Source organism: Hypanus sabinus, unplaced genomic scaffold, assembly GCF_030144855.1.
Source record: "Hypanus sabinus isolate sHypSab1 unplaced genomic scaffold, sHypSab1.hap1 scaffold_634, whole genome shotgun sequence".
Lineage (NCBI taxonomy): Eukaryota > Metazoa > Chordata > Chondrichthyes > Myliobatiformes > Dasyatidae > Hypanus > Hypanus sabinus.
The window spans coordinates 226,475-250,278 of NW_026781490.1; the positions used below are offsets into that span (position 1 = coordinate 226,475).

Genomic DNA, 23,804 nt, shown 5'->3' on the forward strand with positions numbered 1-23,804 from the left:
AGTGAACTCAACCTGAATGGTGAACGAGCTGGGACCTTACTCTTCAGAGCAATGGTGGTGGGGGGGGGGGGGCGGGAGCGGTGATTTGATAGAGGTGTATAAGCTGCTAAGAGGCATCGATAGAATGGAGAACAAACAACATTTTCCCAGGGCAGAAATTACTAATATGAGGGGGCATAATGTTACGGTGATTAGAGAAAAGTAAAGGGGTTTGTCAGAAGTAGTATTTTTTTAACAAAAAGAAAATGGTGGTTGTATGGAATGCACAGCCTGGGTAGTGATAAGGGTAGATGCGTCAGTGTGATTTAAGAGGCTTTTAGATAGACACATGGATGAAAGAAAAATGGACAGCTATTTGAGAGAGTAGGGATCAATTGATCTTGGAGCAGATTAAAAGGTCGGTGCAACATCATGGACCAAAATGTCTGCATTGTTCTATATTGCGCTATGTCTGGTCCAGCTCAGTTTAAGCCCCGAGAGGAGTGATGAGAGCTGTGAATCGAGGTGGAATAAAGCCTTTGCAATCATATATTTTTAAGGCCCAGAATAAAACTATGCGATTTTCAGTTTAATGACAGTGATGGTATCTTATAGGTAGATTCGTTTTTCTGCTGGGATGGAATGCTTCAGGTTAATTAAACATTCAGCAGCTTGTAGGGATCTGCCTATTCCTCACCTCACCACCATTTTAAGGTCAATATTACAAAGCATTAGTGAAATCCATTACAGTTTAAACTTCCCATTCTTCTCAAGCATCATGTAGATGTAAAGCTCTCTTTGAATTAATCCATATTTTTCTCTATTTCAGGTGAAAGATGAGTAGACATCGGCGATTCCATGAGAAAGTAGTGCTGGGTGTTCTGATTACACTGGGATTGTTCTTCATGTTCTGGGATAATGTCCGACGTCGAGAGACTGATGTTGTTGCAGAAACTGTTCATCGCAATGACCTGCCCAAGGTTGTTACTGGTGATGCAACTGAATCAGTGCTCAAGCCAAAGTGCCACGCGAACAAGACATTGCTGCACCTGTCCTCATTTCATCAAGAGAAAGAGCACATTAAAAACTTCTTGATGTATAAACACTGTCGAGAATTTGACATGATTCAAAATGTCCCAGACCAATGTGGTGGTCGAGAAGGATCTCAGAATGTCTTCCTGCTCCTGGTGATCAAATCTCACCCTTTCAACCATGATCGGCGGGAAATGATAAGGAAGACCTGGGGCAGAGAACGCGAATTCAATGGGGTCCTAATTAAGAGAGTCTTTATTTCTGGTGTCTCTTCTGACCAAAATGAAAGTAGGAAATTGAATCAGCTGTTAGCCATGGAAAACAGAGAACACAGAGATATCCTACAATGGGATTTCTTGGATACCTTTTTCAACCTTACCCTCAAACAATACAAGTCGCTGCAGTGGGTCAGTGAATTTTGCCCCAGTGCTAAATTCATCTTCAATGGAGATGATGATGTATTTGCCAACACCGATAACATGGTTGATTACTTGCTAGGCATGAAGGTTCACCAACACCTGTTTGTGGGCCATCTCGTTTATGGGTTTGGCCCCAAACGTCAGAAGTCAAGGAAGTATTATGTGCCAGAAATAGTGACCACCATCAAGTCGTTCCCACCATACGTTAGTGGAGCGGGCATACTTATGTCTGTGTATACAGCTCATATCATTTACCACATAGCCCAAGACCTTGAACTATTCCCCATTGATGATGTATTTTTGGGGATGTGTCTGGCCAAGGCTGGACTCGCGCCACACTCCCATAGCGGATTCAGGACAGCTGGAGTCAGGGTTCCTTCAACCCTTGATGAATCGTTCAATCCTTGCTATTACCGTGAGTTGCTGCTAGTGCATCATTTTCGGCCTTTCGAACTGCTATTGATGTGGGATGCGGTGCATGATGCTAATCTGAAATGTGTTCGTGCTCCCCAGAAGTCTGAATCCACGGAAAGGGCCACATGAGTCATGGGAGAATGTAGCAACTGTTGGAATGTAATGCAGTTTGTGCACATGTGATAATCAGTTGTTTATGCAATGCAAGAAGGTTAATTCCTAAATTATATTGGAGGCTATATTAATTTATAGAGTTGGTGCCTTTCTACATTCTACAAATGTTTGAAAAGCCGCCAGGTGTCATCACTCAGCCTAATTATTAATGCACCCATAATGACATTACAATATTGACAGGAGCACCACAATTTAAGTCAATTGTAAAGTTATTCCAAGTGAGCAGTCCTTTTGCATTGCTTGCAGATTGGCCCAGCATGTTCACTTGGGGCATTTGTATAATAAGCCACCAATAAAATTTTTAGTAACAGTTCTATCTGTGCATTTCTTTTCTTGCCGTTGCTTACATGTCCCTTGCAAAATGTGAAAGAGACAGAAGCATCTCTTGGAATGGAACTGTGAGAACAACAAAGAATCAAGATCTGAAATTGTCTCAGGGTTGGAGGAATAGAGAAACTTATGGTCATCATTTCTGTACTCAAATGTCAGCCTGCATTGTGTCTGTGTAACTACATATCAAGTAGAAGCACACATGCAGGAGATGGGTTTAACTGGAGCATTTACATTGCAGAGGGGGAAAGAGATCAATGAACATGTGGGGACAACAGATCAATATGCATACATAGACAACAGTCCATATGTAGTGCGAAGGGGAGTGGCATTAGATTTGGCAGGTGTCGTGTCTAAGACAATGTACTCGGTTGCCAGTGTCATGTTGCTGGTATTGACACGGTCATCACTGAGAGTTAAGTCCAGTAGCTTTGACTAGTGGCCAACCTGGACATCGGAAATCTGGAGAGGAGGGGACTTCAATAAGGCTCATTGTCCGAGGGGCATCTCACGGCAGTGCAATAGAGCAATCGGTGACCAATCAACTAGTAGCCAATCGGCATTTGGGATAGATTTTCAAGTGCAAATTAAAGGAAGGTCGAACAAACCCAGTGACCGTCGTCTTAGAAACATAGAAAACCTACAGCACAATATCGGCCCTCGGCCCACAGAGCTGTGCCGAACATGTCCCTACCTTAGAATTACCTAGGCTTTACCCATAGCCCTCTTTTTCTAAGCACCATGTAACCATCCAAGAGTCTCTTAACAGACCGTATCGTTTCCTCCTCCAACACAGCCTCCGGCAGCCCATTCTATGCACTCACCTCTCTCTGTGTAAAAAAAAACTTACCCCTGACATCTGCACTGGACTTACTTCCAAGCACCTTAAACTATGCCCTCTCATGCGAGCCATTTCAGCCCTGCGGACAGCCTCTGACTGTCCACACGATCAATGTCTCTCATTATCTTGTACACCTCTATGAGGCGACCTCTCATCCTCCATTGCTCCAAGGAGAAAAGGCCGAGTTCACTTGACCTATTCTCGTAAGGCATGCTCCCCAATTCAGACAATATCCTTGTAAATCTCCTCTGCACCCTTTCTATGGTTTCCATGTCCTTCCTGTAGTGAGGCAACTATAACTGAGCACAGTACTCCAAGTGGGATCCGACCTGGGTCCTATATAGCTGCAACATTGCCTCTTTGCTACTAAGCTCAATCCCACAATTGGAATTGTGACGAGACTGTGACGAGATGCTGAGGTGTATACAATATGACTGTGCCTTTAAAAAGAGAGATAGTTGGTGTACACCGATTCAGAGACACACAGAGAGAGAGAGAGAGAGAGAGAGAGAGAGAGAGAGAGAGAGAGAGAGAGAGAGAGAGAGAGAGAGAGAGAGAGAGAGAGAGAACCGAGCAGCTTGTGAGTCGCCATGGTTACGGAAGGCCGTGGCTATATAATGGGCAGCTGGCGTTCAGCATGTTTGGGATATATTCAAGGTCAACTGGCTTTTCAGACAGACACACAGAAGTCACGGACAGAAATGCAGAAGAAAGAGACTGGATGAATTTTCAGTGCCCACGAAAGGCTGGGTTTTGATCGCAGTGTGGGAAAGGGGTGACCGGTGGAATGTTATCGGTGTGTTTAACCTTTGATAGCTTTACTGCGTGAAGGCGGTACACTTTTGTGTGATCACAAAACTTTAACAGGACTTCGGAAGGCAACGGAAAGATCAACGACATCAGCTTACTTGGAAAACAAATCACCTGTCTTTCTCTGTCTCCTCAATTCTACTCAACTTATTATCACGAACTGAACTGACGTCATTCCTATACCATCGTAAGACTGTATTATTTACCAGCTAAGCTGAAGAAGCTTGCGGTTTCATATTTATACACTTACATTTGCATAAACTCTGCTAACCTGTTTGATTTATCTGGTTTTATATTACGAGATTACGTAGATACTATTGAACAGTGTTTTATTTGTGGCAATACCAGACTCCCGGTGTGTTCCATTTATGCTGATACTTTTAACCCGTTACAGGGCACGTAACAAAACCGTTCCAACCTCTATATCACACCGTATTTCTGTAAACCCCTTCCACCCCTACAGCTCTCGTCATTTCCGCAAAAACTCCATCATCCACCCCTGTACATACAGACGACATCAGACACAAGAAAGATACATTCGTGTCAGATTGAATGGCTCATAAAACATTGTTGGCCAAAAGAAACTACAGACTGATCAAGGACAGGGGAAGCAGACAAACCAGTTATCTCTGTTTTCCCCCATTTTTTGGACTATGAACTGATTCTTACACTGGAATAATTTAATCAGAGGAACTGAACGTGGACACAGGGAGCTTCAGGTAAAGATCTGCTAAACCTGACACCGTTCTCAAACAAGTCGCCATTTGTTATGTGAAGGGCGTGGACTCTGAACTGATTCTTGACACTGGGACAATCTAATCAGAGCAATAAACCTGAGACAATGCTCAGAGGTGTAGCTACTTGTTAAGTGTTTTCAACCCATTTTCCAGCTGGTGCAGATTCCTTTTCACGCTCCAGTACTATTCATCACTGTCGACTACACCCGCAATGTTGCTGTCAGCGACAGTGTGTAACTCTACGTGGTTTTAGTAGAAATAATAGCAGATACTTGTTGGTAAATACAGATTCTCTGTATCTCATTGATCATTGTTACAAGGGATGATTATTGTCACATCGGCGCCCATCATTAACATTGCCCACTAACAGGACGTGCCCTCTACACAGTGTTACCACCGGCAGGGAGATACAGAAGCCTGAAAGCTCGGGATCAGCGATTCAGGAACAGCCTTTTCTCCCCGCTACCAACTGTATCTCAGTTTTGTTTTCTCTATATTTATTTATCCTGTATTTCATTGTACTGCTACCGTAAAAGTTAACAATTTTGCGACGTATGTCTGTGATATTAAATCTGTTCTGATTCTTCAATTGTACCTTTTAAACCTTTGATTCTGATTGAAATGCATGGGTGATGTGTTAGATCGAACTTACATTAGTTGAAATCCTATCAGAACCTTGTGCATTGTGCTGAAGTATTCCATCTTCTGTGTTCGACCGAGCGTACCGTATCTTGCTATAGTTAAGTAAATCGATTAATTATTTAAAGCTACAACGCCTTGCTCTTCCAGACTACTCTCAATGCGTCGAATAATAAAGTGCAGGAGAATTAAAAAAAATATTAGGCCATAAATATCAGTCCCAACTGCAGGATGATCTCGATAGCTTTGCTTGGAAGGGACTTGCCAAGTATTATGTAATGATGAATTGTCCTCGTTATTCAGACTACGCTGGTCATGGGGTATGAAGGGAAGTAACTGGACAAACAAAAACATTGGCGATAGTCAGAATGGACCCGTGCGTAGTAGATCATGTCTAACCCATCTCACAGAGCTTTACGAGGTAGTTACCAAGTATGGTGTGGAAGGCAAGGCAGTGGATGCCGACTAAAAGAGACTTCAATAAAGAATTTCCGTATGGGAGGATGCTCGGGAAGGATCAGTCTTTTGGCTTTTACGATGAGGTAGTAAATTGGATTCGCCATTGGCTATGCTGTGGGGAAGCTAGAGTGTGGTAATGGATGGATGTCTCTGTGACTGCGGACCTGTGATGAGGGATCGGTGTTGCGCCCGTTGTTATTTGTAATCTATATCAACTATCTGGATGATAATATCGTTAACAAGATCAGCAAATTTGCCGATGACAGCAACATTGCGGGTGTATTCGACAGTGATGAAGAGTACCGGAGCATGAAGCGGAATCTGGACCAGCTGGAAAAATGTGTTGAAAACTCAGATCGCATTTAACACAGACAAGAGTTAGATTTTGCACTTTGGCGGACCAGACAGAGTTGGTCTGACACAATGAAAAATAGGGCACTGAGGAGGACGATAGAAGAAACGAGTCTGGGAATAATTCCATAATTCAATGAAAGTTGCACCACAGTTAGACAGGGTCGTAAGAAAAAAAGATTTTCGCACATTCGCCTTCATATACCAAAGTACTGAGTGCAGGAGTTGTGACGTTACTTTGCTGTTGTTTAAGGCTTTATCGGGGCCTAATGTGGAATACTGTGTGCGGCAAAGATGGAAATAAAGTTAAAATAATGCAGAAAAAAATTACACGGCTAGTGCCGTGACGCACTTAATGTTTTTAATTAAAAGGAAAGATTACATATGACAGCGTTTTATCTCCGAGCAGGTAGAAGACAGAGGGGAGAGTTGATAGAGGTATACAACATTATGGGGCGTATAGAGAGTGTAAATGCAAGCGGGGTTTATCCACTGATGTAGGGCGAGAATACAACTGAGAATCATAGGTGAAGGGTGAAATGTGAAATGTTTAAGGGAAACATGAGTGAAAACGTCTTCTCTCAGAGGGTGGTCAGAGTGTTGCCAACACAAATGATAATTGAGTTTCCGATGTCAACGTTTAAGAGGTGATTGGAGAAATCCACGGATGAAAGGGATATGGATGGCCGCGGTCCTGGTGGGGCCGATGGCAGTAGGCAGTTTAAACAATTCCTCCCGGACCTGACGGGCTGGAGACCCTGTTTCTGTGCAGTGGTTTCCTATGGCTGACAGACTATATGTCCAGGTTAGAACTTTAGTGTCTCACAGCACCGACTAATCTAGACAGTCGTTGATACTGTTCGATCCCTCTGGCCTCGCACACATTAAAGCATGGAGACTGAGTAAAGGGATGGTTATTGCATGAGAAGGTGGAAACGTTGGAAGTTGATATTCTGCATTCCCCAATTGCCTATGATGGTTTAGAAGGAAGACAAGTGTAAGCTTAAATATTTGCTTTGCTTTCGCTGCGATTTTAGTTTGTGTAGATTTGTTTGTTTCATTTATTAATGATTTCAGATGGAGACACAGATTCCACACCGGCCATGTGTATTCAAGGTTAAATAGATCGAAATATGAGCGAGTCTGCACTCGAAGCGATAAAACCACGATTCAGAGATAAATTGGCATTATGATAAAATGGTGTGTACTTCAATTGGGAAATTGAAATTGGCATTTTGCAAAGGCTGGTTATTTTAATGAGCAGCAAAAGCTGCTGCTGAACACTTCGAAATGTCGGTTTTAAGCTGTAGTGCTTTCAAGTCAATGTAGCATTTGCCCTGTAATACGTAAATGACAGGTCAGTTTAGACAACGTGCTGGTGCAGTGAATCACTCAGCGATTTGCTTACGTCGTCAGTCTTAATTTCATAAATTATCCAGGTGCTGCTCTATGTTCAGATTAAATCGACTATTTCCCTCCGCCCTATTTCAGCAGTTTAACTGCAAACTCGAAATAAAGTTATAAAGTGTACCGAAATTTCGACTCTGCATGCGGAACACGGCTGCCCGCTGTCTTCCAGCCAGAATTGACTCTATCTACTGTATCACCCGCCTTCTGTGAGGAAGCCAATTCTGAATCAACGCAGCCAGGTTTCCCTCGATCTGAATGAGTCCACTTTGGGGAACTGATCAAATACTTGACCGTAATTAATGCACCCACATCGACTGATCTGATTCTTCTGTTTGTTTTATTTTCACTTTTTCAAATAATTCAATCTGACTCATAAAGGACAACATGCCATGTGTTCTTTCCTTAACCAGACAACGTTTCTCTAAATACTCATAAATTGCTTCTTCAATAATCCCCTCCAGTAATTTACCCACTACTGATGTAAGACTCCCTGGTCAATAATTCCAAGAAGTATCCCTATTATTTTTCGTCAACAAATGAATAGAATTTTCACCCTCCAATCATCTAGTTCTACTTCCGTGGCCGGCGAAGACACAAATATCCTGTCCAAAAGCTCAACAATATCTGAGCTCGCCTTCCAAAATTACCTGGAGTATATCCCTTCCGATTTCGGGGAATCATAGTACCTAGAGTATATCCCTTCCGGTATCGGGGAATCAACTATCACCTGGAGTATATCCCTTCCGATATCGGGGAATCATCTATTAACTGGAGTATATCCCTTCCGATATCGGGGAATCATCTATTAACTGGAGTATATCCCTTCCGATATCGGGGAATCATCTATCATGTTTTCCAAGTTTCTATCACATCCTCTTTCAGGCGTCGGCATGTTCGAGCATATCTATCTTTTGACGCTGTGTTCACATTGCTCAATGTATTCAGTGAGGAGCTTCACCGCCTCCTTGGACTCCAGACACAAGTTTTCCTCTTTTACCTCTGACCTGCCTACACTCTCCACAGTCTCCTCCTGTTCTTCACTTATCTTAGAGCATCTTTACTCCGCTTCTAACTTTGAAGTCCATTGTTAAATTCTTTTCTGTCTACATTGTGAGTCGCCATAACCCTATCTGATCCTAAACCTTAAGTATCTACCTTTCCTCCTCTTGATGAGCTGTTCCATATTTCTTGTCAGCAAGGGTTACTTTACGCTATCATCCTTTGCCTCAATGAGACAAGCCTATATTGAACCCATGTAAGTATTTTCTGATCAATCTGCACATATCTGTTGTGCATTTCCGTCAGTACATTATTTCCTTATTTACCATTTCATGTTCTGGCCAGTTGGCATCACACATCGCAGATGTCCAGTTCAATACATCTCATGCTCCCTGGTCATATTCCCATGTACGGTAAATGAAGAAGAGTTCTGCCCTGTCGTTCTGAAATAGTGACATGCGGAGAGATCTGTCACCTGATCCGTTCCCCTTTCTAATATTAGACCCGGTACGGACTGGTCGCTAGATTGTCTTTCTTTTTTATCCTTCCAGCACACAACTGAGAGTTTATGCAAGACCGCAAGGGCAGGAATGGCTGCTGGTCTTTCCCGGGTTCATATATGTTTCAAAATGGAATCCGATAAAAGACAGTAAAGGGAGTCCCATTGAAACACGGGGAGAGTATGAAGGCACGCAGAATCCGAAAGGGAAGGAACCGTGGAGTGACTGTCTATTGATAGACTGGGAGTAGATCTCAGAGCAGAAAGGGAGCAATCACTAGTTTGTGAGCATTCAGTACAGACCACAGACTCGCACCCCATCACCAAGAATTAAATATATATAAATAAACTAAAATAAAATATATATGTGTGTGTGTGTGTTTGTGTGTGTGTGTGTGTGTGTGTGTGTGTGTGTGTGTGTGTGTGTGTGTGTGTGTGTGTGTGTGTGTGTGTGTGTGTGTGGTGTATACATACACATAGATACAGAAACCGCGCGGAGATGCGGAGATATATATGTTGGACAGGTGCCATATTAACAAGCTGTTGTCACAGGCAGCTTAAATTTCAATAAATTTCATCGGCACTTACCCGCGTTAAAGAGTTTAGATATGACTGAATTTCGCAGTTGCGTCCAGAAATGAGTCCTAGCACAATTATCGGACAGGCGGAATGGGAAGCAATCCCTCCTGGATCCTGCACCAGAAAAGAAGGATCAGGTAATAGATCTCTTCGCAGGTCAACTATTCGAAATGTCCGATAACTACACCGGGATAGATGTAGACTGTATTTAATTGGTGCTATTGGGTAACAACTTGGGAGCCGAATTCGGGAGACGGTTTGCTCCTTGAACTGCACAACAGGTGATTCTTTATCGACTTGCATTGGAGTTGAGTAAAGACTTGTCTCACTGAGGCGAAGTAAGGACGGTAGTGTAAAGTAAACCTGGTTGACAACGATATTGAATACCTCGTCAAGAAGAAGAAAGAAAGATATTTGTGGGTCAGGAAGAAACGATCAGGCACGGCTATAGAATGTCACAATGTAGCCTGGACGGAAACGAACAATGAACTTAGAAAGGGACATGAGGCGTCCTTGGAAAGTCGCATTAAGGTAGGAGAAGAACAGGAGAGTGACGAGACAGAGGGTTGTAGAGCTGAGAGATAAAATGGTAAGCATTCGTCTGAAGTGCATGTAAATAGTGAAGGTCCTTAATGATACTTTACTTATATAGTCAACCGTGAGCGGGACCTTGATTAATGCGGATTAAGCGTAACAAAACACAGATATACCGACGGTAACAATTATGCGCTGGAAACTTATCAAACATTAAAATAATCATTCGCCTTTGCTAGAAGGGAGATACGTTGTTGAAAGCGGGCGAAGATATTGCTGCGAATTGGGGCATGATATTTGTGGTCTCACTATCTACAGAAGTAGTACCGGAGGATTGGAGGGTGGCAAATGTTTTTTTTCTTTGTTCTACGAATTCCGTGAGGATTGTCCTGAGATTTACAGGCCAGTGAGTCTTCCGTCAGTTGTTGGCAAGCTATTGGAGAGGATTTTGAATGAGTATCTCGGGAAACGTATTCTGATTGGGGATAGGCAGCATGGTTTTGTAATGGATGGTAATCATTTATGCCCATGACTGATTTCTTTGAAATTGAAAAAAAATACCGCTTAAGTCCGAAGTCGATGTGGGATGTATTAACTTTGTAAGGTGTTTGACCGGGCTCGGCATGGTCGGCACGTTCAGAAACTTAGATGGCTTTCCATCCAGGGAAACCTGGTTTCGTGGACTCAGAATTAGCAAATTGGCAGATTAGATAGTAATTGGAGGGAATTCTGCCTGGAGGACAGGGACCGGCGATGTTCCGCAAGAAGGTATAGTACAGTTTACCAGTTTATCTCGACTCTGCTGTTACAGTGCTCAGAGAGGCAGACTGTAATCTGTCCGTCCTGCAGCACTTGGATAATTCACTGATGTCAGCAAAATGGTGAATTTCAGGATGGGACCGCACGTTATACTGTATAATCTGTACGCCCGTTACATAGAACAGGGCGGATGCTACATTAACATCGTAACAACCTTTTCCAATGGAGGCCCCAAGGTCGACATTTAGCAGCATCTGGTGGAGCTATCCAAATATATCGGATGATGTAGTATAACGTGCAGTTGCATTCTGAGATTCAGCGTTTATCTAAGTGCTGCAGGATGGTCAAATTAAAGTCTGACCAGGCAAGTGAACTAGCATTCCAAAAATCCCAAAATCAAATTCCTAATTCGGTACAAATGCATTTATCCTAATACCAATTTCCCTTTGAATAGTGGGTTTATCATACATGGATACCTTTTTACCAGGATTCTACCTGGCCGGTGTGAAATCGGCGACTCCCTCTGAAATCAATAACTAGGTAGACAAGTAAAAGAACACAATATAAATACACACGTACATGCAAAACAAAGTGCAAACATGCGCTTTTCTACGTTCAAAACCGTTGTAGATAACTGGCGCATACAGAATAAACAGTAAAATACAAGTATGTAATCCCTTATCGAATATTTCAAGGACCAGAGGAAAGAAAGATCGGGGTGGTTGCGGCCCACATACACTAACACTTCATATAATTTCGGAAAGACCCACTCTCTGAAATTCAACTCAGTACCTGGAAATGCATTTCACTCAAAGAACCAGACTTTTCCAGACAGTCATATCCTGTGATAAAACAGAGGATTAATTCATACTTCCTGTTAATACAAACCTAACAAAGACACGACTGCTTTCCGTTCATTTACGACCGAATTACCTCTCCTTGTTTTTCTAGTGAACCCGCAAACTTCCTGTCCTCGTGCAATATTTTACAATCTCGATGCATTCACATTATAAGCGTTTGCAGAACACGTCGTACCATTAAGTGTTGAACAGTTAACAACTAAGCAAAAATTAGAATCTTTCAAACATTTAAGAAATCCTTTCCAGTTTCAAGCATATGGACGTTGGAGGCTATGTATCGTCTCAAGTTGATATTCAACAATTTAAAACATGCAGTCATCGATTCACCGAATCCCCAGCGACTTCCACGTCTTCTGACCTCTAAATTCCGCTCAAACATACGATGTAATTTAAATGAATGTTTTGTTTTATAGAATCATGGTTAGCAATCCCCATAACCACCGCTGAATGAATATATATATTTAACAGGGTACTGGTCTCGGCCCGAAACGTCGACAGCGTTTCTCCCTAAAGATGCTGCAAGGCCTGTCGCGTTCCACCAGCATTTTGTGTGTGTTACTGGGAAAATTTGCCTACCAAATCCGGTCCGGAACTATCGCCTTTATCACCTAATTAAAGGTATATTACTTTAGTGTGTGTCGTCCCTCATATACTCACGCCTGCACTTACTACTTCAAACGCGATAACTTTGTACTGAGTACCCATGCTGAGTACTCCATACTCCATATTGAGTCACCACTCCGTGGGTGTAATGACAGCCAGGAGATGTTTGGAAGTGGGCTGCCTATCCTAGTCATTACCATGAGGAATTGCACCACTCCTGATTTAAATCAGTATACATTGCACTCAATCCTTCAACATCGCTACAAGCTGATCTGCCTCTTATCACTCACTCTCCTTTCACAAACCATCAGAAACTGATTCAAATGCATTATTTCTCGCTCCTCGCACCCGCCCTCCTCGCAAATATGTTGCCCTCTCCTTACGGTGTCAGTTTCTCTTCAAGAAGAGTCTCCACATCATGGAAAGCATTATTGCTTCTTGTAATCGGTCCCGCTGTACTTCAGTTTGCTGCCTCCATTCTACCCAATTCTCAATTAAGCATCCTTTCTCTCTGGTTTCGTTTTCCCTCCTTGCTTCACATTGTCCCATGAGTAATCATCCAAATCTTTATCACAGCTTCGTTGTTTTCCTTCATTCACCATGACCAGCGAAGTCTCCACTCTGAGACTTTGCGTTACCTTCTTCTCAATTACAATACAAAACAGGCAAGTTCTGAGATTGATGTTACAGGTACAGGGGACTTTTATTTCCCAAATATTGAGTGACAGAACCATGTGGCTACTGGATTACAGGGCAGTGAGTTCATTGTGTTATTGAATTGCTCTTTTTCTGACGCGGTATGTTAATGCACCGATAAGAGGGGAGGTCTGTCTAGATTTGAAATTCGAGAACAATTCAGGATAGTATTTTGAGTGCAGAAGTTGATAAAACTTTCCAATCTCTCGAAACTTTCGCCTCAAAGGAGAATTCCAGGGTTATATGTCAGAGGGGTCTGTCAAGTGTATTTAAAATTTTAGAGGAATATTCAATATTGAATGAGAATGGAGAGAGCTGAGCAAGACAGTTCACTGGTCAACTTGGTTAAAACTGGTTTAAGCGACAATCAGACACTGAACATACTGAGGCCAATCGACCTGTCGTAGAAAGTGCTTGGAGCAAGAGGAGCAATAGAGGCAAATAGACGGCGAGAAAGAATGTATCGTAGAGACAGCAATTAATAATTTTCGCCGGTATTCATATTCGAAAAGGGGTTTGCAGTGGCGGATTCAAAATGGCAAGGGAAAATTCTGCTGCGACTCTCCAGAACGTAGCCGATATCCTAATGGGCTTAAATGAGAACAACTCTGCGGGGCTGAGTGAGGCTTGTGGAGAGGAAGAGGAGAGAATACTTGGTCCAAGGTTATGGCATTTTGGGGAACAATTCTGAGATGCCAGATGATAACTGGGTTGTAGAATAGGACCCAGTACTGAACAAGAACAGAAAACTGTGGCTCAGAGAGACACGAATATCAGCTAACGATAGGCAGCCATTTTTTTTTTGCTGGAAAGGCTGTGGTCTAAATTAGTTTGCCCGACATGTGTTATTATGAAGAACTCCGTGACCGGGTGGGAAATGTGTATTTTTCCCTCAGACGGAGAGTGGTCACAGATCGGAAACAAGTTGCATGGATGTAGAGGCAGAGCTAAGATGCCACTAAACGACTCCTTTGCACGCATCTTCGAAAACAGCTCTATTACTACCTGTCATGTTTTCATTTTTCCTTTTCAGGGTTCTTTCGAAGACCTAGACCTGGAGTTACACGCTGACTTCGGTTCTTTGCGGGAATGGGACTGGAGTATCGGAACTGTCCGGTATCCGATATGCCCAGGGTTCGGCCTGAGAGTCTCGGCCGCACTTGGAAGCCTGAGATCTCGGGGCTCTGGAGATGGCCGGGTCGAGGGTCGGCGTCACGGCAGGAGACCCGTGTGTCACCGGTGAGGCCGGAAACACTTTTGCTGTGGGCCAGAAGACCCGAGAGCTTTACTGCCTTCGGGCACGGATCTCGGTTGCTGTTATGTCCCCCACTCGCCGTGAAAATGGGGGACTCCTCCCTCTTCCTTATTAGGGGGAGAGAGACCCTGTGGTTTGTCGAATGTCGGATGTAACGTGAAGTCTTTGGGGTCACTGCAAGTCTGTGTCTTTGCAGTTGCCGACCTCACGTTTGTGCTCGGTGGTGGTGTTGACGCATTTTGCCGGGATTGTTGCTCGCTGCCGCACTCGGGGAGAGGGGAGCTGGGGAGGGTGGACTTGGAGTTCTCACGTTTAATCGTCATTCACTCTTTGGGGCACTTCTCTGTTTTCGTGGATGTTGGAGAAGGAAATGCATTTCAGGATGTATATTGCATACAATTCTTTGAATTGAATTGGACCTTTCAACCTAGTGACGCTAAGCAGCCTCGCAGTATGTCAGGAGTATCTGGATAGGGAGACAACGACCAATCCTGATCAAATTCTGGTAAACGAATTCAGATTACCTCAAAAATAAAAGCTGCCCCGCTACTTTGTAACTGCCATGGTCCTGTCCGTGAGATTCGCGTTCCGGCTCACAGCACGGTCCGTGGACTCAAGACTCCGCATCTTCCGGCTGTCCCTTGTCTCATTTGGGCTTAATCCGAGGTACCTGATTCTCGTCTTGTGGCCGAGATTTTAAGTGGCTCTGGGTTCGAGGCTGGTGTCTGTTTCTTCTTGTCAGTATCCTGTCCTTTTCTCTGTGGGGTTTCTGTCGTCAATATCCTGTCCTTGCCTCTGTGTGGGTTTCGTGCTGTCGGTATCCTGTCGTCGCCTCCGTGGGGTAAGTCAGGACGTCCGTGTCGTTACCCTACGGTGGGATCTGTCCCTCCTGGTCCTTGCCTCCATTGGGTAAGTCAGGCCATCATTGCCGTTACCCTGAGGCTGGACTGTTCCCTTCCTTCCCTACGCTTGAAGCCCTGCCCTGCCCTGTGCCTGGAGCCTTGCTTCACCTCGCCTTGTCTTATTAAGGGATTGGACACACTGGAGGCAGGAAGCATGTTGCCGCTGATGGGTGAGTCCAGAACTAGAGGCCACAGTTTAAGAATGGGTAGGCCATTTAGAACTGAGATGCGGAAAAAACTTTTTCACCCAGAGAGTGGTGGATATGTGAAATGCTCTGCCCCAGAAGGCAGTGGAGGCCAAGTCTCTGGATGCATTCAAGGGAGGGAGTTCAATAGAGCTCCTATAGATAGCGGGGTCAAGGGATATGGGGAGAGGGCAGGAACGGGGTACTGATTGTGTATGATCAGCCATAATCACAGTGAATGCTGGTGCTGGCTAGAAGGGCAGAGTGGCCTACACCTATTGTCCATTGTCTATTGCCTATTGCCTCTGCCTGGAGCCTTTCCTCGTCTAGCTTTGCCTCTGCCTGGAACTTTGCCTCGCCTTCCCTGTGTCTGGAGCCACGCCCTGTTTGGAACTGTCTCTTTAAGTTCACGCCTCCGCTAGGTGGGTCCGGCTGTTTTACCGCTACCTAGCTTTGGAACCTTTCTCGTTGATTTCAGTGTTCTGTGTAATGTGTCCCGGCCCTACGTACTGTACCCAAGGAGGGGTCCCGGCTCTTGTTTTCCATGTTTGTGTCTGTCGCTCTACCCAGGCTCTGCGTTCCTGTCTCTCCCTCGACCCAGGCTCTGCATTCCTGTCTCTTCCTCGACCCAGGCTCTGCGTTCCTGTCTCTTCCTCGACCCAGGTTCTGCGTTCCTGTCTCTTCCTCGGCCCAGGCTCTGCGTTCCTGTCTCTCCCTCGACCCAGGCTCTGCGTTCCTGTCTCTTCCTCGATCCAGGTTTTGCGTTCCTGTCTCTTCCTCGACCTAGGCTCTGCGTTCCTGTCTCTTCCTCGACCCAGGCTCTGCGTTCCTGTCTCTCCCTCGACCCAGGCTCTGCGTTCCTGTCTCTTCATCGACCCAGGTTCTGCGTTCCTGTCTCTTCCTCGGCCCAGGCTCTGCGTTCCTGTCTCTTCCTCGACACAAGTTCTGCGTTCCTGTCTCTTCCTCGACCCAGGCTCTGCGTTCCTGTCTCTTCCTCGACCCAGGTTCTGCGTTCCTGTCTCTTCCTCGACCCAGGCTCTGCGTTCCTGTCTCTTTCTCGACCCAGGCTCTGCGTTCCCGTCTCTTCCTCGACCCAGGTTCTGCGTTCCTGTCTCTTCCTCGACCCAGGCTCTGCGTTCCTGTCTCTTCCTCGACCCAGGCTCTGCGTTCCTGTCTCTTCCTCGACCCAGGTTCTGCGTTCCTGTCTCTTCCTCGACCAAGTCAAGGATTCGGGGTCTCGTCCAGTCCCAGTCACGTTCAAGATCCTTCTCCTGTCCAAGCCACGGCTTTGTGTTCTCGTCTTGTCATGTGCCTCGCCCAGACCAGGAGTAACTTGCCCAGCCCGGCACTGGGGTTCTCTCGTCCTGTGCTGGGGTTCCCTTGTCCTGTCCATGAGTTTCTCGTCCAGTCCGGTTGCCTCTCCTCGTCCTGTAGCCTCGTTATGTCCTCGCCTGTTTCTGGAGTCCGACCCCGAGTCAAGACCCAGGTTATGGGTCCTTGTCCAGCCTCTGGCTCGGAGTCCACGCCCAGGCTCCTAGTTCCCAGTTCCATATCCTGGTTCTGCTATCATCGTTATTCCTAGCCCAAAGTAGCAGAGTGTGTAGAAAGTGACACCCCGTTAACACTAACCCACAGGATTGAGTCAAGGGTGCAATTGTGCCAGTTTTCAGCATGGAGATGACAGGGCGGTGAAAGATCAATTTGACCATGGAACTTTATGCGAAATACTGGCCGTTTTTTAGGATTATATGGTACCGGGGCAGGAAGGAGTCATGGGCATCATCGGAGTAACAAGGAAAGATGATTCAGCCGGAATAATAAACAAAACAGCAGTGTGTTCCCTATCGTTGTGAGGTGTCCAGTTGGAAGATGAGATGCTGTTCTCCTCATTTATGTTATGACTACGATGGCAGTGGAGAAGGCCCAGACAGAGGAAAGAAGTCCAAATATAAGTGGATTAAGCTTTAAATTGTGATGAGCTCAGGATCAACCACGCCCACGCTCGCAGTCCAAGCAAATCCAGGTTGTGTTTTATTTTCCAATGTAGTGGAGACATCATTGTGAAGCCTGAAAGTGCAGTAGGCTCGGTCGGCAGGGCACAGCCCGAACAAGCTAATTAAGGTCTGAGACCTTGGTCAAAGTTATCTCAGAGCTCAAATCTCTTGCGCTGTCCAAACTTTTGAATGGTACTCCTTTCCAATCTTTCACCCTGAATTGTACAAAAGAAAAATAATATAATTAACTTGCTTAAAATGTTGGAAAAAAGGTTTCATCTTTAACTTTATGACTTCTGGAGATCATTTCAACTTCTCTTCACTTAAATATTCACAGTAACATAAATTTTGACCAGTGGTGCCCCAGACTTTTGCAAGCCACTGTATGTCCTTAATAATAGTTTAGCTTCTGTGTGAAACACCCCCTGGTCCTCCGCTTCAAGGAGAGAATGACGGATTCTCCGCCGATATCGGAAATGTTCCACGTTCGGCAATTTCCTGGTGAAACACTTGTGCAGCGGCTCCACAGCAATCACGTCCATCACTCACGGGGAGCAGAAAATCAGGCTACTATTATATATTATTGTATCATGACTTTTCCCGTCCGTGAGGGCATCTGTTCAGAACGTATTGGATCCTCCATTGTAAATCTGCTTCCATACCTTTATTGATGTTTGGACTTCCATTTCTTTCTTCGTGTCCACATCAGCACTCCCGAGAACCCCGTCACTCTTTGTGAATATCCCAGCCATACTCACTCACCCATGGAAGGTAACCTCGTACCTCAGTATTGACCCCTGTCTGCCCTTCGCGGACTAGCTGACAAAATGACTAATTTAATTCAACAACCGACGACCCATTGAGTGAAGGGCTTTTCTCAGGAGCCGCTCTGTTCAGACCATTCAATACATAAAGGAGGCGGCATATTCGGAAACTTAAAACAGAATAAACAATGTTGTGTTGTGTTTACAATGGAAGTGAACGCCATTGTCTACAAGACTATCAACAACGCTAGCAATTTAGCGCATCTGCCAAACAATTGTTGTTACAAATGTAATGAATGCAGATGCTATGTCGGTTTAAACATATACACAAATTCGAGGGTCATGTGTACGGCGGTTGAATTACTTTTTTCATACCGGTGCGAGCATTGGTGGCCGCTGGTTTACTACACGAAGGACAGCATGTATATCAATTGTATTCACATATAAAACGCTGGGTCTATCTCCGCAGGACAGGCAGCATCTCTGGGTATAAACCAACAGACGACGTTTCGGTGCGAGACCCTTCATCAGGGGGTAGAAAAGAAGGAGGAAGATGGCAGAATAAGAACCTCAGGGAGAGGGAAGGACAAGCTAGAAGGGAATGGGTGTTGCCAGGTTGGCGAAATAACAGTCTGGGTGATGATAGGTGAACAAGGCAAAGGGCTGCAGAAGAAGGAAGCGGATCCAAGGAAAAGGGAAGGAAGAGGGGCATCATGGGAAGGCGATAGGCAGATCAGGCGGAGCGATAAGAGGCGGAAGTGGGGAAAGGAAGGAGGGGAAAATACCGGAACTCAACGGAAATCGATGTTTTTGCCATGAGATTGCAGGCTACCTGGACGGAATTCGAGGTATAGCACACCCGGCCTGAGAGTAGCCTCATTGTGACACGAGAGCAAGCCACGGGTCGACATATCGTGCCGTGAACGGGGATCGGAAAGAAAATTGTTTGCCACTGGGAAATCTCGCTTCTGTTGATGGAGGAGAGGTGCGACCAAGTGTTAATTAATTTGAAGAAAGGTCTTGGCCAGAAAGGTCGACAGATTAATAATTTCCAAAGATGCCTTCTAAACTGTTTGGTTCCTCCATAATATTGTGCGTATTGCAGTAAAATTGATTAAACGTTTACGTGCATAAAATATCTCCGTGAGCCTGAATGTGATATTATTTAAGGTTCTTCACTATGTTACAGGAACGTTCAAACATCTTATTCTTTATTTTATATTTCTATTGCAAGATCTATAACCGAGACAATTCCCAGAGTGAAACAGAACAGCCCATTGACAGTATAACATTGGTCTATGGTGACAAAGTCCATGGAGTCTCGGAATGGACAAGCTCAACAATAACAATCGTGAAACCGAGAGATGAGTCTGAGATTGTTTCACAACAACATTCACTGACTTCTCCAATCGTCATTTCTTCATCTTTGAGATTTTGCAATTTCGTGTCAAGCTATTCATAACTCATCACAATTGGGAGTTTACTTGAATGACATCATGATTATTTTAACCTCAGCTTTTCGAAAACACTTCAGCCTTGTGTGATATTAAATAGTTCGTGTGATGGAACGAGTATAAATTAATGACCGTGGAGATTCGTCAGCTCAGAGTTTCTCCAGCGAGATCTTGGACAGCTGGAAGACAGGGTGAATCTCAGACAGCATGCTTGAAACCTTTTACCGTGTGAGGAAGATATGGTACTTGGTCATTGCCGTGATCGGTGTCCCTGGTAAGAACACAAGCAAATTAACATTTTAAGTTTTCTGTGCGCGGTCCGTGGACTCGTTCAGTGACCGACAGCGCTGTGATGTCGGAGTATCAGAGAGAGCGGTGTTCACATTGCGACGAATCTCTGTATTCGTTCAGAAGTTCCCTTACTTTTTAATTCATGGCTTCTGCTGGTAGTAAACCGGCAGCTGAAGCGGCCGTAGAGAGGAAGATCGGGTAGATGGATTCATTTTGTAGATTCATAGCAGGCAGTTGTGATTTATCAATGCAAAGTCGCTGTCCAGTAAACCCCGATAATCCAGCGCGCTCGCCACCTTTACGGCATATTGGTTTTATACCGTTTCATTAGAGCAACGTGCTTTAAATTCAAAATTCAAGGTAATGTGCTCTGATTAGAGAAATACCTGCAAATTTGAAGGGAACGCGGGAAGCGAATGGACTTTGAGATTCAGGGGAGAGTGGTGGATTGCATTTGTAAGTCAGACTCCGAATATAAGTCAAGTAAGGGCCTGTGTGCGTGTTTTGTACCAGGGTTTATTACCACGCCCTGTTATCCGTGAAGTGAAGCAGGAGTTAAGAGCAAGCCCAGTGGTGTCCGTTAGTGGTCAGATGGGGTAAGGTGCACGCGATACTCCGCATTTGTACAATATGCTTTGAAACATTTAGAATAATGCTGAAGTAATTCAGAGCGTCCCCAAAAGAGGCAGATCTTTTGGAGTACCGACACTGTCTGTGATGATATAAGCACTAGCGTGCTAAATACTTTAAAGTTCAGCGGGTCAAGCATAAACCCCAAAAACGAAAATTGAAACTTTCTGATCGGAGTCGTTGAGAGCGTGTGAAGGAACCCCGGCCAAGGGTAGTTGCCGAATTTAAAATAACCCATCCAAGCGGAGGTGGGGTGTGGGGCGGGTCCTGTGTGCGGGTGATAAACGGGGAGTCAAGAAGGAGACGCAGGCATTGGAACGGTGGAAATGAATTTGGTTTGAACTTTGTAGATGGACAGAGGAGGAGGGAGCGGGACTTCGCTGCACAGTGAGAGTGCCAGGACATAGGTGACAGGAACGCGGTAATCAGCATCGCTGAGAAAGTTGCCGAGGTACCCAGGTTTTACACAGCAGTCCAAAACCTGACGGGGGATATTTATATTGATTTCTCTCAAACGCCTCCTTCCCAAAATCTGTTCCTTTTCCAGTTTCGAGTACCTTCTCCGTTCACCCCGCATGCATTCGTGAGAGGTATCTGATATTCCCGCATTACTCCTTTTAAAACCCCAGAAATGAGTTGTCTGCACAGTTTGATTGTTCTCAATTTCCAGCTTGTCTCTGCCCTGAGACCCACTGATCGGTGAGACAGTAATTCACTCATTCTGTTTGCTGTTCCCCCAGTGAATTTAGTGGCGATTGCGATCCTGTCCCGGGGAAAGTGCGGCCTCTCCACCTGCACCACTCGCTACCTGCTGGGCATGGCGACGGGGGATCTACTAACCATCATGTTTAATCTCATATTGTGGCGGATCAGTTATTATTACTTCCCCGGGACTTTCCTGGATATCACCCCCGTGTGCAGTGTGATCTCTGCACTGGCAGAGGCAGCTACTGGCTGTTCTGTTTGGTTCACCGTCATGTTTACATTTGATTGGTTTGTCGCCATCTGTTGTCAGAAACGGAAAGCAAATTATTGCACCGGGAAAACTGCGGCTGTGGTTCTCACAACAACCGGCGTTCTGCTCTGCTTTACTAATGTGCCGTTCTCCTTCATATATCACTCTGTGAAAGTGATTGACAATATACCCTGGGACTGTATTATAAAGCCGGGCTACTATACGGATCCCGGGTGGGTGGGATATGACTGGTTTACCACAGTTCTAACTCCATTACTCCCGTTCGTGTTAATACTACTGCTCAACGCTTTGACAGTCAGACATATTTTGGTGACTAGTCGCGTCCGTAAGGGGCTGAGGGGACAGAACAAGGCGGAGAACCGCAGTGACCCGGAGATGGAGAGCAGGAGGAGGTCTGTGATCTTACTTCTCACCGTCTCCGGAAGCTTCATCATCCTGTGGTCGGTGAATGTTGCCGAATTCCTTTATTACATCATCGCCGGATTGGATCCAAAGAATTACAACGATTCGGAATACATATTTCAACAGTCTGGACAGATGCTGATGATATTAAGTTGCTGCACAAACACGTTTATTTACGGGGTAACTCAGTCCAAGTTCAGAGAGCAGTTCATCAGCACAGCGAAATATCCGCTCACGTCAATTATTCAACTAATTAATAAAATAAATACCTGAGATCTTCTCAGAGGCTGTTGCGGTGTTTTCCATTTGGACACAATAGAAATGGCGGACATCAGGAAACGTGGCAGAGGCGAGGAGACGAGGCCGAATGCGCTTCACTGTGTGTCTGACCCCGTGAGTGATGCGGGGATGAGGAATGAGCCTCACTGCGGGGCTGCCACAATGTTACAGAGTTCGGCTGGAGCCGGGTCCGATGGAACCGTTGGGAATGAAACCCGGAGCGCGGCCGTTAAAGGGGAGGATGGCTTTAAAGGGGCGGCGGGGACGCGGCCAAAATGCCCCAATCCCAAACCACGGTTCACACATTCAGATGTTCACAATCTCACTCTCAGTCCGGGTCTGGGTTCCTGCAGAGATCTCAGTTCCTTCTTCCATTTCTGACTGAACGGCGGACTGAAACAGATGGAATGATACAAATGAAATAAGCATATTACACATCTGCTTCAGTAATAGGACAGTGGGTTAATGGTTCAATAACACTCATTGACAAATATTGCCAGAAAACCCACGGATCGGCTGAAATTTTATCACATTATTAACACAAACACTCATCCGATTCGGAGGGTCAGTATGAGGTGGTGGAGAGCGGGGACAGATCGGTCTGTCAGCCAGTTTGATCCCAGATCCAGCACCGTCGGTGATGGGTTTGTACTGAGAGCGGAGACAAGATCCTCGGCACCAGAATCTGTGAAGCCGACATTGTGCGGACTGGAGAAGAGAGAGTGTGGTGGTAAAGGACACAGAAAGAGAGGAGACGGTACAAATCCCCAGTGTTTATCAGGAACACAATTAATGATCACATTAGTATTCAGTGTCGACACCCAGTGACTGTAAACGCGATCTCCCAAAGTCTGGTAGTTATCACCAGTGTCTGTATTTTACAGTTTGAGTTCCTCAGTGATGCCGACACCAGTTACAATCCTAAATCTCCCCAGTTTCTTTTCACTCAGGTTCAGCGTCGTTAGTAACCCAGTGGAGCGGGTTGTCAGCAGCACTGAACACCCTGGGAGCAGCATGCCCTGGATTAAACTGTACACATTGTCAGACATCTTGCACCGAAATTCAGGAACTATGTATCTGTATTGGGGTTCTTTGCCTCTTCGGCTGTCAACAAAATAAATTTTGTCATTGAATTCATCAAAATCATCCAATATAAACAGCAACCCCTCTGGGTTGTGATCCATTTGAAGGCGACGTTTGTGTTCATTAACTATACGCCAACTCAGAGACGGGTGTCAGTAATATCTGACAACGTAACGTGCCATCTCCGTCAGGCTGTATAAACGTTAAAGTGACAGACTCAGTCCAGATTGCGCGTGCAAGGAAATGTGGAAAATCTTCATGAATCTTGTCATTTCCCGTGACGCCGCTAGTTACTCCATTGTGTAGATACTGAACCGGGTCAATAACTTTACTGTTTTTTTTATATATAGGCGGCCCAATAGTAACAGATGTTACGGATTCAGCAACAATAAATATATGAGAGAGGCAGGGGTTTTCATAACAAATAACACGTTTATTAAATACTGAAAAACAAACCCCCAAATG

General features: G+C 45.0%; 1 protein-coding gene across 1 annotated transcript; it reads left to right on the forward strand.

The window, feature by feature from the left end:
- The first annotated feature begins 815 nt into the window (after positions 1-815).
- Positions 816-2,166, forward strand: LOC132389713 (N-acetyllactosaminide beta-1,3-N-acetylglucosaminyltransferase 3-like). The gene has a single exon (XM_059962278.1). It carries the CDS (start codon positions 816-818, stop codon positions 1,971-1,973), a length of 1,158 nt encoding a protein of 385 aa, XP_059818261.1. The 3' UTR covers positions 1,974-2,166.
- Positions 2,167-23,804: the final 21,638 nt, after the last annotated feature.